Source organism: Phytophthora sojae (genome assembly GCF_000149755.1).
Source record: "Phytophthora sojae unplaced genomic scaffold PHYSOscaffold_12, whole genome shotgun sequence".
Lineage (NCBI taxonomy): Eukaryota > Oomycota > Peronosporomycetes > Peronosporales > Peronosporaceae > Phytophthora > Phytophthora sojae.
Genome location: NW_009258126.1, coordinates 578,130 through 593,113, shown reverse-complemented (window position 1 = coordinate 593,113; position 14,984 = coordinate 578,130). Strand labels below are relative to the sequence as shown.

General features: G+C 54.9%; 1 protein-coding gene and 15 non-coding genes across 16 annotated transcripts; 15 read left to right on the top strand and 1 right to left on the bottom strand.

The window, feature by feature from the left end:
* The first annotated feature begins 438 nt into the window (after positions 1-438).
* PHYSODRAFT_t1531 lies at positions 439-510 on the top strand. Its single transcript has one exon. It is a non-coding gene; the product is annotated as a tRNA-Gly (tRNA).
* Positions 511-850: 340 nt separating this feature from the next.
* Positions 851-922, top strand: PHYSODRAFT_t1532. The gene has a single exon. It is a non-coding gene; the product is annotated as a tRNA-Gly (tRNA).
* Positions 923-1,686: 764 nt separating this feature from the next.
* On the top strand, positions 1,687-1,758 carry PHYSODRAFT_t1533. The gene has a single exon. It is a non-coding gene; the product is annotated as a tRNA-Gly (tRNA).
* A 339-nt stretch (positions 1,759-2,097) lies between these two features.
* PHYSODRAFT_t1534 lies at positions 2,098-2,169 on the top strand. The gene has a single exon. It is a non-coding gene; the product is annotated as a tRNA-Gly (tRNA).
* An 802-nt stretch (positions 2,170-2,971) lies between these two features.
* PHYSODRAFT_t1535 lies at positions 2,972-3,043 on the top strand. Its single transcript has one exon. It is a non-coding gene; the product is annotated as a tRNA-Gly (tRNA).
* Positions 3,044-3,168: 125 nt separating this feature from the next.
* PHYSODRAFT_529122 (hypothetical protein) lies at positions 3,169-3,357 on the bottom strand (the record flags this gene model as incomplete). Its single annotated transcript, XM_009538644.1, has 1 exon — positions 3,169-3,357. A coding segment is annotated over one exon (189 nt), but the record flags the coding sequence as incomplete, so codon positions are not given.
* A 27-nt stretch (positions 3,358-3,384) lies between these two features.
* Positions 3,385-3,456, top strand: PHYSODRAFT_t1536. The gene has a single exon. It is a non-coding gene; the product is annotated as a tRNA-Gly (tRNA).
* A 772-nt stretch (positions 3,457-4,228) lies between these two features.
* On the top strand, positions 4,229-4,300 carry PHYSODRAFT_t1537. The gene has a single exon. It is a non-coding gene; the product is annotated as a tRNA-Gly (tRNA).
* A 340-nt stretch (positions 4,301-4,640) lies between these two features.
* PHYSODRAFT_t1538 lies at positions 4,641-4,712 on the top strand. The gene has a single exon. It is a non-coding gene; the product is annotated as a tRNA-Gly (tRNA).
* Positions 4,713-5,472: 760 nt separating this feature from the next.
* PHYSODRAFT_t1539 lies at positions 5,473-5,544 on the top strand. Its single transcript has one exon. It is a non-coding gene; the product is annotated as a tRNA-Gly (tRNA).
* Positions 5,545-5,884: 340 nt separating this feature from the next.
* Positions 5,885-5,956, top strand: PHYSODRAFT_t1540. Its single transcript has one exon. It is a non-coding gene; the product is annotated as a tRNA-Gly (tRNA).
* Positions 5,957-6,704: 748 nt separating this feature from the next.
* PHYSODRAFT_t1541 lies at positions 6,705-6,776 on the top strand. Its single transcript has one exon. It is a non-coding gene; the product is annotated as a tRNA-Gly (tRNA).
* Positions 6,777-7,117: 341 nt separating this feature from the next.
* On the top strand, positions 7,118-7,189 carry PHYSODRAFT_t1542. Its single transcript has one exon. It is a non-coding gene; the product is annotated as a tRNA-Gly (tRNA).
* Positions 7,190-7,991: 802 nt separating this feature from the next.
* PHYSODRAFT_t1543 lies at positions 7,992-8,063 on the top strand. Its single transcript has one exon. It is a non-coding gene; the product is annotated as a tRNA-Gly (tRNA).
* A 341-nt stretch (positions 8,064-8,404) lies between these two features.
* PHYSODRAFT_t1544 lies at positions 8,405-8,476 on the top strand. Its single transcript has one exon. It is a non-coding gene; the product is annotated as a tRNA-Gly (tRNA).
* Positions 8,477-9,256: 780 nt separating this feature from the next.
* Positions 9,257-9,328, top strand: PHYSODRAFT_t1545. The gene has a single exon. It is a non-coding gene; the product is annotated as a tRNA-Gly (tRNA).
* The last annotated feature ends 5,656 nt before the right edge of the window (positions 9,329-14,984 follow it).

The following is a 14,984-nucleotide window of genomic DNA, read 5'->3' as shown; positions in this document are numbered from 1 at the left end:
CTCCACCAGCTAGCAGCGTACCAACAGTCCAACAACAGAGGGGCTACAGAGACGACCTCGACATCGCGTTGAGCGCCTTCCCGCTCCAAGTTGGAGTGGGTGTGCGTATGGCTCGGTGGGGTGCGTGTTCGAGGGTGACAAGCTCGGGTTGACGGCTGTCGAAGCGCGCGATCAATCGAGTTGTTTGAGGTTTTATGATCTCGTGTGCGTGTTTGTCTGTCTGTCTGTCTGTCTGTCTGTCTGTCTGTCTGTCTGTCTGTCTGTCTGTCTGTCTGTCTGTATGTGTGTAGCCGGTTAGTTTGGCGCGCGTGTTGGCGGCCTTGCTGTGTTGTTTGCTTTGATGGGTAGGACAGGCGGTGTTTGATAGAGTATGCGTGGTTGACATGGTTGTTTGTGCGTCGTTTGGTGTGTGTTTTTGTGTGTTTGATCGTGGAATGTGCACCGTTGGTCTAATGGTTAGGATTCATCCCTTCCAAGGATGAGGTCGGGATTCGATTCCCCGACGGCGCATCTTTTGCCAGCTGTTCTTGCACATCCCCCGTCTTTTGCGCGCTTTTGGGCCGATGCGCGTGCCTCACGGCGTGCGGGCAAGCCCCCTCGACCTCTGGCTCGTGGCGATACTTGTTTTCTCCTGTTCAGCTGCGCCTGAACGCAAGAAAACTGCAGACGCAACCACGCGCTCCCAGGGCTAAGTTGGTGGGTTGGGGGCGGTCCACACAGGGTGTTGGACAGTGCGTGGTGTGTTGTCGGTATCGAGTGGGGCGGTGCGTTGGCGTTGGGAGCGTTTTGTTTTGGCTAGGGTTGTGGTTCTTGTGGGGTTTGTTTGTGGGTAACATGGGTATTGTCTGGCGCGCCGTTGGTCTAATGGTTAGGATTCGTCCCTCCCACGGACGAGGTCGGGGTTCGATTCCCCGGCGGCGCACGCCTTCCCTTGTTTGTCGTGACCGATCAGCGGTCATCGAAGTCTGTGGATTGTTGCTCGGAGCACCTTTTGTCAATTTTGCTTGATGATCCTCTTGCTCGATGCCGAGGGCCCAGCCGCATTTTCAGCGCTGCGCTGGCCCATACCAGTCTCCCCAGGCCCTCAACAGCCGCGCCATTCAGCCTACAGATGTTACTTTGACGAGCAGGACGCCCAGATCCGAGTGCGATAGTTTGTGCTTGCTACACCGACCCTACAGGGTTGCGTTGGGAAAAGCTCACGGGCAGGGAGGGGTATATGCGTAAATCGCCTCATATCGATATGATTCGGAGCTCCACCAGCTAGCAGCGTACCAACAGTCCAACAACAGAGGGGCTACAGAGACGACCTCGACATCGCGTTGAGCGCCTTCCCGCTCCAAGTTGGAGTGGGTGTGCGTATGGCTCGGTGGGGTGCGTGTTCGAGGGTGACAAGCTCGGGTTGACGGCTGTCGAAGCGCGCGATCAATCGAGTTGTTTGAGGTTTTATGATCTCGTGTGCGTGTTTGTCTGTCTGTCTGTCTGTCTGTCTGTCTGTCTGTCTGTCTGTCTGTATGTATGTGTGTAGCCGGTTAGTTTGGCGCGCGTGTTGGCGGCCTTGCTGTGTTGTTTGCTTTGATGGGTGTGAGCGCGCAGGACAGGCGGTGTTTGATAGAGTATGCGTGGTTGACATGGTTGTTTGTGCGTCGTTTGGTGTGTGTTTTTGTGTGTTTGATCGTGGAATGTGCACCGTTGGTCTAATGGTTAGGATTCATCCCTTCCAAGGATGAGGTCGGGGTTCGATTCCCCGACGGCGCATCTTTTGCCAGCTGTTCTTGCACATCCCCCGTCTTTTGCGCGCTTTTGGGCCGATGCGCGTGCCTCACGGCGTGCGGGCAAGCCCCCTCGACCTCTGGCTCGTGGCGATACTTGTTTTCTCCTGTTCAGCTGCGCCTGAACGCAAGAAAACTGCAGACGCAACCACGCGCTCCCAGGGCTAAGTTGGTGGGTTGGGGGCGGTCCACACAGGGTGTTGGACAGTGCGTGGTGTGTTGTCGGTATCGAGTGGGGCGGTGCGTTGGCGTTGGGAGCGTTTTGTTTTGGCTAGGGTTGTGTTCTTGTGGGGTTTGTTTGTGGGTAACATGGGTATTGTCTGGCGCGCCGTTGGTCTAATGGTTAGGATTCGTCCCTCCCACGGACGAGGTCGGGGTTCGATTCCCCGGCGGCGCACGCCTTCCCTTGTTTGTCGTGACCGGTCAGCGGTCATCGAAGTCTGTGGATTGTTGCTCGGAGCACCTTTTGTCAATTTTGCTTGATGATCCTCTTGCTCGATGCCGAGGGCCCAGCCGCATTTTCAGCGCTGCGCTGGCCCATACCAGTCTCCCCAGGCCCTCAACAGCCGCGCCATTCAGCCTACAGATGTTACTTTGACGAGCAGGACGCCCAGATCCGAGTGCGATAGTTTGTGCTTGCTACACCGACCCTACAGGGTTGCGTTGGGAAAAGCTCACGGGCAGGGAGGGGTATATGCGTAAATCGCCTCATATCGATATGATTCGGAGCTCCACCAGCTAGCAGCGTACCAACAGTCCAACAACAGAGGGGCTACAGAGACGACCTCGACATCGCGTTGAGCGCCTTCCCGCTCCAAGTTGGAGTGGGTGTGCGTATGGCTCGGTGGGGTGCGTGTTCGAGGGTGACAAGCTCGGGTTGACGGCTGTCGAAGCGCGCGATCAATCGAGTTGTTTGAGGTTTTATGATCTCGTGTGCGTGTTTGTCTGTCTGTCTGTCTGTCTGTCTGTCTGTCTGTCTGTCTGTCTGTCTGTCTGTCTGTCTGTCTGTCTGTCTGTCTGTCTGTCTGTCTGTATGTCTGTATGTGTGTAGCCGGTTAGTTTGGCGCGCGTGTTGGCGGCCTTGCTGTGTTGTTTGCTTTGATGGGTAGGACAGGCGGTGTTTGATAGAGTATGCGTGGTTGACATGGTTGTTTGTGCGTCGTTTGGTGTGTGCTTTTGTGTGTTTGATCGTGGAATGTGCACCGTTGGTCTAATGGTTAGGATTCATCCCTTCCAAGGATGAGGTCGGGGTTCGATTCCCCGACGGCGCATCTTTTGCCAGCTGTTCTTGCACATCCCCCGTCTTTTGCGCGCTTTTGGGCCGATGCGCGCGCCTCACGGCGTGCGGGCAAGCCCCCTCGACCTCTGGCTCGTGGCGATACTTGTTTTCTCCTGTTCAGCTGCGCCTGAACGCAAGAAAACTGCAGACGCAACCACGCGCTCCCAGGGCTAAGTTGGTGGGTTGGGGGCGGCCCGCACATGGTGTTGGACAGTGCGTGGTGTGTTGTCGGTATCGAGTGGGGCGGTGCGTTGGCGTTGGGGAGCGTTTTGTTTTGGCTAGGGTTGTGGTTCTTGTGGGGTTTGTTTGTGGGTAACATGGGTATTGTCTGGCGCGCCGTTGGTCTAATGGTTAGGATTCGTCCCTCCCACGGACGAGGTCGGGGTTCGATTCCCCGGCGGCGCACGCCTTCCCTTGTTTGTCGTGACCGGTCAGCGGTCATCGAAGTCTGTGGATTGTTGCTCGGAGCACCTTTTGTCAATTTTGCTTGATGATCCTCTTGCTCGATGCCGAGGGCCCAGCCGCATTTTCAGCGCTGCGCTGGCCCATACCAGTCTCCCCAGGCCCTCAACAGCCGCGCCATTCAGCCTACAGATGTTACTTTGACGAGCAGGACGCCCAGATCCGAGTGCGATAGTTTGTGCTTGCTACACCGACCCTACAGGGTTGCGTTGGGAAAAGCTCACGGGCAGGGAGGGGTATATGCGTAAATCGCCTCATATCGATATGATTCGGAGCTCCACCAGCTAGCAGCGTACCAACAGTCCAACAACAGAGGGGCTACAGAGACGACCTCGACATCGCGTTGAGCGCCTTCCCGCTCCAAGTTGGAGTGGGTGTGCGTATGGCTCGGTGGGGTGCGTGTTCGAGGGTGACAAGCTCGGGTTGACGGCTGTCGAAGCGCGCGATCAATCGAGTTGTTTGAGGTTTTATGATCTCGTGTGCGTGTTTGTCTGTCTGTCTGTCTGTCTGTCTGTCTGTCTGTCTGTCTGTCTGTCTGTCTGTCTGTATGTGTGTAGCCGGTTAGTTTGGCGCGCGTGTTGGCGGCCTTGCTGTGTTGTTTGCTTTGATGGGTGTGAGCGCGCAGGACAGGCGGTGTTTGATAGAGTATGCGTGGTTGACATGGTTGTTTGTGCGTCGTTTGGTGTGTGTTTTTGTGTGTTTGATCGTGGAATGTGCACCGTTGGTCTAATGGTTAGGATTCATCCCTTCCAAGGATGAGGTCGGGGTTCGATTCCCCGACGGCGCATCTTTTGCCAGCTGTTCTTGCACATCCCCCGTCTTTTGCGCGCTTTTGGGCCGATGCGCGTGCCTCACGGCGTGCGGGCAAGCCCCCTCGACCTCTGGCTCGTGGCGATACTTGTTTTCTCCTGTTCAGCTGCGCCTGAACGCAAGAAAACTGCAGACGCAACCACGCGCTCCCAGGGCTAAGTTGGTGGGTTGGGGGCGGTTCACACAGGGTGTTGGACAGTGCGTGGTGTGTTGTCGGTATCGAGTGGGGCGGTGCGTTGGCGTTGGGAGCGTTTTGTTTTGGCTAGGGTTGTGGTTCTTGTGGGGTTTGTTTGTGGGTAACATGGGTATTGTCTGGCGCGCCGTTGGTCTAATGGTTAGGATTCGTCCCTCCCACGGACGAGGTCGGGGTTCGATTCCCCGGCGGCGCACGCCTTCCCTTGTTTGTCGTGACCGGTCAGCGGTCATCGAAGTCTGTGGATTGTTGCTCGGAGCACCTTTTGTCAATTTTGCTTGATGATCCTCTTGCTCGATGCCGAGGGCCCAGCCGCATTTTCAGCGCTGCGCTGGCCCATACCAGTCTCCCCAGGCCCTCAACAGCCGCGCCATTCAGCCTACAGATGTTACTTTGACGAGCAGGACGCCCAGATCCGAGTGCGATAGTTTGTGCTTGCTACACCGACCCTACAGGGTTGCGTTGGGAAAAGCTCACGGGCAGGGAGGGGTATATGCGTAAATCGCCTCATATCGATATGATTCGGAGCTCCACCAGCTAGCAGCGTACCAACAGTCCAACAACAGAGGGGCTACAGAGACGACCTCGACATCGCGTTGAGCGCCTTCCCGCTCCAAGTTGGAGTGGGTGTGCGTATGGCTCGGTGGGGTGCGTGTTCGAGGGTGACAAGCTCGGGTTGACGGCTGTCGAAGCGCGCGATCAATCGAGTTGTTTGAGGTTTTATGATCTCGTGTGCGTGTTTGTCTGTCTGTCTGTCTGTCTGTCTGTCTGTCTGTCTGTCTGTCTGTATGTGTGTAGCCGGTTAGTTTGGCGCGCGTGTTGGCGGCCTTGCTGTGTTGTTTGCTTTGATGGGTGTGAGCGCGCAGGACAGGCGGTGTTTGATAGAGTATGCGTGGTTGACATGGTTGTTTGTGCGTCGTTTGGTGTGTGTTTTTGTGTGTTTGATCGTGGAATGTGCACCGTTGGTCTAATGGTTAGGATTCATCCCTTCCAAGGATGAGGTCGGGGTTCGATTCCCCGACGGCGCATCTTTTGCCAGCTGTTCTTGCACATCCCCCGTCTTTTGCGCGCTTTTGGGCCGATGCGCGTGCCTCACGGCGTGCGGGCAAGCCCCCTCGACCTCTGGCTCGTGGCGATACTTGTTTTCTCCTGTTCAGCTGCGCCTGAACGCAAGAAAACTGCAGACGCAACCACACGCTCCCAGGGCTAAGTTGGTGGGTTGGGGGCGGTCCACACAGGGTGTTGGACAGTGCGTGGTGTGTTGTCGGTATCGAGTGGGGCGGTGCGTTGGCGTTGGGAGCGTTTTGTTTTGGCTAGGGTTGTGGTTCTTGTGGGGTTTGTTTGTGGGTAACATGGGTATTGTCTGGCGCGCCGTTGGTCTAATGGTTAGGATTCGTCCCTCCCACGGACGAGGTCGGGGTTCGATTCCCCGGCGGCGCACGCCTTCCCTTGTTTGTCGTGACCGGTCAGCGGTCATCGAAGTCTGTGGATTGTTGCTCGGAGCACCTTTTGTCAATTTTGCTTGATGATCCTCTTGCTCGATGCCGAGGGCCCAGCCGCATTTTCAGCGCTGCGCTGGCCCATACCAGTCTCCCCAGGCCCTCAACAGCCGCGCCATTCAGCCTACAGATGTTACTTTGACGAGCAGGACGCCCAGATCCGAGTGCGATAGTTTGTGCTTGCTACACCGACCCTACAGGGTTGCGTTGGGAAAAGCTCACGGGCAGGGAGGGGTATATGCGTAAATCGCCTCATATCGATATGATTCGGAGCTCCACCAGCTAGCAGCGTACCAACAGTCCAACAACAGAGGGGCTACAGAGACGACCTCGACATCGCGTTGAGCGCCTTCCCGCTCCAAGTTGGAGTGGGTGTGCGTATGGCTCGGTGGGGTGCGTGTTCGAGGGTGACAAGCTCGGGTTGACGGCTGTCGAAGCGCGCGATCAATCGAGTTGTTTGAGGTTTTATGATCTCGTGTGCGTGTTTGTCTGTCTGTCTGTCTGTCTGTCTGTCTGTCTGTATGTGTGTAGCCGGTTAGTTTGGCGCGCGTGTTGGCGGCCTTGCTGTGTTGTTTGCTTTGATGGGTGTGAGCGCGCAGGACAGGCGGTGTTTGATAGAGTATGCGTGGTTGACATGGTTGTTTGTGCGTCGTTTGGTGTGTGTTTTTGTGTGTTTGATCGTGGAATGTGCACCGTTGGTCTAATGGTTAGGATTCATCCCTTCCAAGGATGAGGTCGGGGTTCGATTCCCCGACGGCGCATCTTTTGCCAGCTGTTCTTGCACATCCCCCGTCTTTTGCGCGCTTTTGGGCCGATGCGCGTGCCTCACGGCGTGCGGGCAAGCCCCCTCGACCTCTGGCTCGTGGCGATACTTGTTTTCTCCTGTTCAGCTGCGCCTGAACGCAAGAAAACTGCAGACGCAACCACGCGCTCCCAGGGCTAAGTTGGTGGGTTGGGGGCGGTCCACACAGGGTGTTGGACAGTGCGTGGTGTGTTGTCGGTATCGAGTGGGGCGGTGCGTTGGCGTTGGGGAGCGTTTTGTTTTGGCTAGGGTTGTGGTTCTTGTGGGGTTTGTTTGTGGGTAACATGGGTATTGTCTGGCGCGCCGTTGGTCTAATGGTTAGGATTCGTCCCTCCCACGGACGAGGTCGGGGTTCGATTCCCCGGCGGCGCACGCCTTCCCTTGTTTGTCGTGACCGGTCAGCGGTCATCGAAGTCTGTGGATTGTTGCTCGGAGCACCTTTTGTCAATTTTGCTTGATGATCCTCTTGCTCGATGCCGAGGGCCCAGCCGCATTTTCAGCGCTGCGCTGGCCCATACCAGTCTCCCCAGGCCCTCAACAGCCGCGCCATTCAGCCTACAGATGTTACTTTGACGAGCAGGACGCCCAGATCCGAGTGCGATAGTTTGTGCTTGCTACACCGACCCTACAGGGTTGCGTTGGGAAAAGCTCACGGGCAGGGAGGGGTATATGCGTAAATCGCCTCATATCGATATGATTCGGAGCTCCACCAGCTAGCAGCGTACCAACAGTCCAACAACAGAGGGGCTACAGAGACGACCTCGACATCGCGTTGAGCGCCTTCCCGCTCCAAGTTGGAGTGGGTGTGCGTATGGCTCGGTGGGGTGCGTGTTCGAGGGTGACAAGCTCGGGTTGACGGCTGTCGAAGCGCGCGATCAATCGAGTTGTTTGAGGTTTTATGATCTCGTGTGCGTGTTTGTCTGTCTGTCTGTCTGTCTGTCTGTCTGTCTGTCTGTCTGTCTGTCTGTCTGTCTGTCTGTCTGTCTGTCTGTCTGTCTGTCTGTCTGTCTGTCTGTATGTGTGTAGCCGGTTAGTTTGGCGCGCGTGTTGGCGGCCTTGCTGTGTTGTTTGCTTTGATGGGTAGGACAGGCGGTGTTTGATAGAGTATGCGTGGTTGACATGGTTGTTTGTGCGTCGTTTGGTGTGTGTTTTTGTGTGTTTGATCGTGGAATGTGCACCGTTGGTCTAATGGTTAGGATTCATCCCTTCCAAGGATGAGGTCGGGGTTCGATTCCCCGACGGCGCATCTTTTGCCAGCTGTTCTTGCACATCCCCCGTCTTTTGCGCGCTTTTGGGCCGATGCGCGTGCCTCACGGCGTGCGGGCAAGCCCCCTCGACCTCTGGCTCGTGGCGATACTTGTTTTCTCCTGTTCAGCTGCGCCTGAACGCAAGAAAACTGCAGACGCAACCACGCGCTCCCAGGGCTAAGTTGGTGGGTTGGGGGCGGTCCACACAGGGTGTTGGACAGTGCGTGGTGTGTTGTCGGTATCGAGTGGGGCGGTGCGTTGGCGTTGGGGAGCGTTTTGTTTTGGCTAGGGTTGTGGTTCTTGTGGGGTTTGTTTGTGGGTAACATGGGTATTGTCTGGCGCGCCGTTGGTCTAATGGTTAGGATTCGTCCCTCCCACGGACGAGGTCGGGGTTCGATTCCCCGGCGGCGCACGCCTTCCCTTGTTTGTCGTGACCGGTCAGCGGTCATCGAAGTCTGTGGATTGTTGCTCGGAGCACCTTTTGTCAATTTTGCTTGATGATCCTCTTGCTCGATGCCGAGGGCCCAGCCGCATTTTCAGCGCTGCGCTGGCCCATACCAGTCTCCCCAGGCCCTCAACAGCCGCGCCATTCAGCCTACAGATGTTACTTTGACGAGCAGGACGCCCAGATCCGAGTGCGATAGTTTGTGCTTGCTACACCGACCCTACAGGGTTGCGTTGGGAAAAGCTCACGGGCAGGGAGGGGTATATGCGTAAATCGCCTCATATCGATATGATTCGGAGCTCCACCAGCTAGCAGCGTACCAACAGTCCAACAACAGAGGGGCTACAGAGACGACCTCGACATCGCGTTGAGCGCCTTCCCGCTCCAAGTTGGAGTGGGTGTGCGTATGGCTCGGTGGGGTGCGTGTTCGAGGGTGACAAGCTCGGGTTGACGGCTGTCGAAGCGCGCGATCAATCGAGTTGTTTGAGGTTTTATGATCTCGTGTGCGTGTTTGTCTGTCTGTCTGTCTGTCTGTCTGTCTGTCTGTCTGTCTGTCTGTCTGTCTGTCTGTCTGTCTGTATGTGTGTAGCCGGTTAGTTTGGCGCGCGTGTTGGCGGCCTTGCTGTGTTGTTTGCTTTGATGGGTGTGAGCGCGCAGGACAGGCGGTGTTTGATAGAGTATGCGTGGTTGACATGGTTGTTTGTGCGTCGTTTGGTGTGTGTTTTTGTGTGTTTGATCGTGGAATGTGCACCGTTGGTCTAATGGTTAGGATTCATCCCTTCCAAGGATGAGGTCGGGGTTCGATTCCCCGACGGCGCATCTTTTGCCAGCTGTTCTTGCACATCCCCCGTCATTTGTGCACTTTTGGGCCGATGCGCGTTCCTCACGGCGTGCGGGCAAGCCCCCTCGACCTCTGGCTCGTGGCGATACTTGTTTTCTCCTGTTCAGCTGCGCCTGAACGCAAGAAAACTGCAGACACAACCACGCGCTTCCAGGGCTAAGTTGGTGGGTTGGGGGCGGTCCGCACAGGGTGTTGGACAGTGCGTGGTGTGTGTTTTGTTTTCCGGGGAGCGGTGCGTTGGCGTTGGGGAGCGAGAACACGTGGGGCGAGGCATTGTATCGATCAGCAACCAGCGGAAAAGCCAATGTGTGAAAGTTATGGATGATCTAGTAAATCGGAGAGCTAAAAATTGAGATCGTGTGCTGTTGCCTCACGGGATGCTATTGAATCAGCGCACAAGTTATTTACTTAACAATGCTAAAACCAAAATATATGCACATACCGCGTCAGATCAATAAGAAAACTACCATGTCAGTGCAAGTCCGTAAAGTGTTGCATTTCTACGTCGGAACTACGACCAATTGCAAGCCACTGGCTGTGCGATCGAGTAGTCATCTTTGAGAATAGTATGATTGATATTGAGCGACGATCATCAATTATCATGGGTGGCGATTGGTTCTCCGGCTTTTTGCCTTGCGATATCGCAAGCATGATATACTGTTTTTGAAAATGCCGTAGGCAACGCTGAAATCACTCTAGGTCACTGCGGAACAGCTCAGTCCCCGTTTTAGACGCCGAGGGCAGAACAGGTCCCTAAGGGAATGCTTGGTAAGCTCCTTACCTTTCTATTCAATGATCCTGACATCCGTCGATGAACTATCTGAGCTCTATACGAGTTTTTCCAAGTAGGTGTTGAATGTTGCACAGGCTGAAGAATCTTGTTTTCTAGTAGAAGGGCCCAACTCGCTCTCCATATAGTCCACGATGACTTCGGTATCTGACCCACCACCCGTTCCTTCGTTGTCGCGAGAGGTGGACAGGGTTCAATTGGTATCTGCGATGAAAACTACGGCAAGCTAGTGCGAAACAGTGTTATTGGTTTTACCAAAGCTGCAGATGCAAAAGGAGGAACACAGCACAATCTCCACCGCTCTGGCAAACTTACCGGTATAGTCAAAGTCTGGGTTGAGCTAGCTGATCAGCTGCGGGCGGCTTTTTGATCACTACTGCATATCCGGTTCTTCGTAGTCTGAGAGAGATAGTGGTAGACCTCTTGGTTGGGATAGGATTACGCAAGGCGTATGCAACTAAAAGCACTTCATGCCATCTTCGATGCACCACTGGCTCCGAGAGCACACCAGTTTCAGCTCTGAGGTCGCCACGAACAACATGAGCACGACGAGCACCGAGAGACAGCACCGAACCCACGAGTGTCTTTAGTGCGTGAGCTGTTGTTGCACTTGCGGCTTATGGAGAAAATAGGAGAGTGTATTTGGCGATAGGCATAACGGCTCGGAAGGGAGACTTGTTGAACCTCCCCGGTACAAGGGGGAAGTGACGAATGCTGCTTGTGGCCCGATGCAATGGGTGACGAACCGAACACTACCTGTAGGGATGATTGCCCCGTCTTCGCACCGGTCATCTCTTCCATGCTTAACTCAATGGCATTCTGCATCATCTTAAATGCCCTGCACCAAAGGACTTGGCCAATCCGTCTGCTACCATGATCTCAGTCGGACAGTACCTGATGCTGATCTCACTGCGCGTGACGGTAACCTTGATGTCGAAGAACATACCGTCAGCGATCTGTTTGGTCTCCGAGCTTCGGTCATTCGTGATGCGGGCAATCGTAGACTGGTTGTCGACGTGTGTGAGGACCGCAGGTATGCTGCGTCCAGTCAGCGAGTGCACCAGCATTCTGACCCAACGATTTTATTTCTACTCCGAGCGAGGTTGCAATAAATTCGGATCTGTGGAAGATTTCGCGACGACAATCTGGCGGCGAGTGGTCCACGCGACGGCGTTCCCATGACAACAACACCGCTGATTGAATTTCGGTATTCGGAGTTGTTGGCGCAGTCAGCGTCCGTGAAAAGCCCCACGGGCTCCGCGGTTTCGCTGCATCGGTAAGTGAGGGTCATGCCTTTAGTCTCCGCCACGTAGCGTAGTATTTGCTCGGCCGCCAACCAGTGCGCCACCCTCGGCTTGCTCGCTTGAGCCGCCACTTGATTCACGGCGAACGCTAGAACCGGCTGAGAGACTCTGCTGAGGTAGAGCAGAGCGCCCACAGCTGTGCGGTAAGGCACGTGATCAGCCAGCACATCACTCTCTTCACCGAAGATCAGGGAGGTGCTGGTGTTCAACTTGAAGTTTGACGCCTTGCGCTTGCCCATTTCGAAGCGATGCAAGATTGCAGAGGCGAACCGGTATTGATCGATCTTTGTGAGTCTAGTTTTGGCATTGACGTCGATTAGCATGTCCAGGAACCACATAACCCCACCCAGACACTTGATGTTGTACCTATCATGTAAAGCGTCAACCAGCCTCGATATGGCGCTCTCGTCAGAGTGTTTAATTAGTATATCATCGACTTAGAGGACAACAACAAGGTAATAGTCGGGCATCTTGTAGACGCAGGCACGTGGGGCATGCTTGGAGAAAGGCGTCGCGTGTCCGGAGGATGCGAGGTCCGGGACTGCGAAGGTAAATGAAGTATCCCTTGCGTTTCCGACAATTGCGCCGGTTTGACCTCGCTCGCTGAACTTGAAGCGAGTGGAGCGTTTGGACGCGGGGATCTTCGCAACTGCTCGCTCTCCAAATACATGAAGTTGACTGAGGTCGGGCGAATATCCGAAGTATCGTTCGAAGGCGTGGCATCGGGGTAGCTGCATGATAGGACGCGACTCCTCGCATAGACAGCACGTCGAACAGCGTATTCCCAGAGGTTGTGCGGTAGGCCGGACTGCACGACAAATGTGCGGGCTGTCTTCGTGATTGTTCGTTTCGCTCGCTTGACGATGCCGTTTAGATGGTGGACGCGGGGATCTGATTACTCGCGCTCAATACCAGCAGCCGCACACACGCGTCGAAATTCAGAGCCTTCAAACTCCCCGTTGTCGGATCTCAGAATGGTGAGTGTTCGTGGAAAATTCTTGGTTCTTCGCTGTATGAGGCTCGTACTTCTGGTAGGCCACTGCCGTGTCTGACCTGTGTGACAGAAACAAGATGTGGGTGGAACCCAACCACTTTAGCGCAAGAAGTATTTGTTACCGTGGATGCTGCGCTGCATGGGGCCGGAGAGATCGGTGAGGTATACACTGTCTTTGGCGGCTTGTGGGCTTGCCGCTGTCGGCGGCGCAGGGCGGGCTGTGGCCTTGCATAACATGCAGGTTTCACACGTGTCGTTGAGAGAGCGGGGTCCAGCGAGAGTTATTCCTTTTATCTTGTTGTAGTTGGCTAAGTCGACGATGTCTGATAGTCCAATGTGTACGATCCGTCGGTACCAGGGCTTGAGACTGTTCCGCGTGTATCTTGACTCACAAGCGGCCAGCGCAAGGGTGCTCGAGGGTTCACCCCCCCCCCCCCCGCGCGCGCGTGGACCTCGTGTAGTCTGGCGCGGACACTTCCACTGAACAATAGCGTGTCGTACACGTGGCAACCCTCCTCCGTGAAGACGACGTGCACTCCCTCCTGAACAAGGCGGCCACTGAGATGAGTGTGCTCGCCATTCTGGGTACCACTACAACGTTTCGAAGCGTCACACCATTTGGCAAGTGTAACTTACCGTACCCTCGCCGGCCACTTGGATGACGTGCTCCTGGCACGGGGAACGTCGTGAATGTGCTCGGGGCCACCCATGTGAAATGAAGCGCCGGAGTCGACAATAAGGGCACCGTTGGGATACTTGGGGCAGATGTGAAGTGTTCTTCCCCAACAGCGTCCATGGCCGCCATTCGCTCGAGTCCAGGCCGTGCACCTCGGATGACGGTCGCCCTGGTGGCAAGCTCTTCTCGTCATCATCTTCGGTCGCGCCAAGGCCATGTTGGTCGATCGTGTACGACTCATTTGCATGCTTCATCGTCCTGCGGAGGGCTGCACTGAGCTCGAGACGGTCCAGTGGACAGCGATACCGCTCGCGCAAAGCACCGCAGAGGCCCTCAAACTTATTGTCCTTCAGGGTGTCGAACTGACGCATGAACTAGATTGATGCTGCTCCCTCAAGGTGACCATCATCTTGATGCTGTCGGGTCAGACCTTCCCGTCCACGATTTGCCCAGGCGTATCTGTATGGTGAGGCGTTTTAACCACTCACCGGCGCCGTCGTCTAGGGAGCCTTCCTTCACAAGCCCCAAGAAGTTGTCGATCTGCACTTGCTTCGTACTTGCGGTCGACGGCTCTGGGTCGGGCTCGTTACCAACTAGGTTGGTCATGCTCGAGTGGGTCGATGCGGCTGTTAATATGCTGTTGCACTTAGAGTGTATCTCGTGATACCCATAGCGGCTCGGAGAGTAGCCTCGTTGCATTTACGACGCTTACGTCAACGTAAGCCACCCCCTCTTCCTTGATGTGACCAGCCCTTTCCCCCTTCCTCTTTTCTTTTCAGCCATTCCCAGTTTAGGAGCGAGGTTACTGGGGGTACATATATCAAACTATACTTTACCGAAGTGTGCACGTGCCGCCAAATGCAAGCACTTTCTTTGGCCGAGTTTTGGTATTGTACAGGGACCGAAGATAAAACGAAGATAATCATTAAAACACTCGGATCATCTTCGTCATAGTGCAGTTTGACTTGGCTTCATGGTACCCTTCTCGATGCTGGATATCACCTTAAGCTACCAGGTAACGACAAATGCCCACTCTTTGACCGCATCATTTTTTGCAAACCTTTGGATCATCATGCCCTCGATGGACGTGTTGGACTGTCGGACCGGTGAATCGACGACAATCGCAGCTTTGGATCCATCCCGGCTTTCAGATCTTTTAGCAACTGCTTCAGAAATATTTGCCGATCGATCTGAGCTCGAGTCCTCCATACACAACGACTTCCGCATTTTTGTTGCCAACGTTGAGCAGCTCCTCGTGTACTTTACTCTGGGATCTGGTCCTAGATCTGGGTGCAGAGCACACAACAGATGCCACGCTAAACGACCCCACGCCATGACGGATCGCAGCATCAGCCCCGGTACGACCGCGAAAACGCTTAGCCAACCAACGCCGTCTCACGATCGAGGCCGTTATCAAATTGCGGAATTCCCCCCCCCAGGTATTTGATGATGTGGGGACAAGGTAGATTCCGCACGAAGTTAATAAGGCACGGGCACCTCCATTCTGCAGGATTCAGTGTGTAGTCGTCTGGTGTATCAAATGAAAATTGATTGGTCGATCGCATCGACGTGAATCATCAGCCGTACAGCTGTTTAAATTGTGATACGACACGATGTTTTTAACGCCGCCATCGCCTTCTGATACTGAACGTTGGGGTAGACCGACACACGATTCAGCTTTAGTTCCACTCTGTCTCCTACACAGACGGCCAGAACAGGATAAGCGCCTATATCCACTTGGCAATTAATCAGTCTTCCTACCTACTACCAGCTCGACTCCAGCCTAAACGTAACCACACAACAGGAAAACAAAATGGCAACCAGCCGTTGGCAGATTCCTAACTTATCAAAAAGCATAAAACAAAAATAG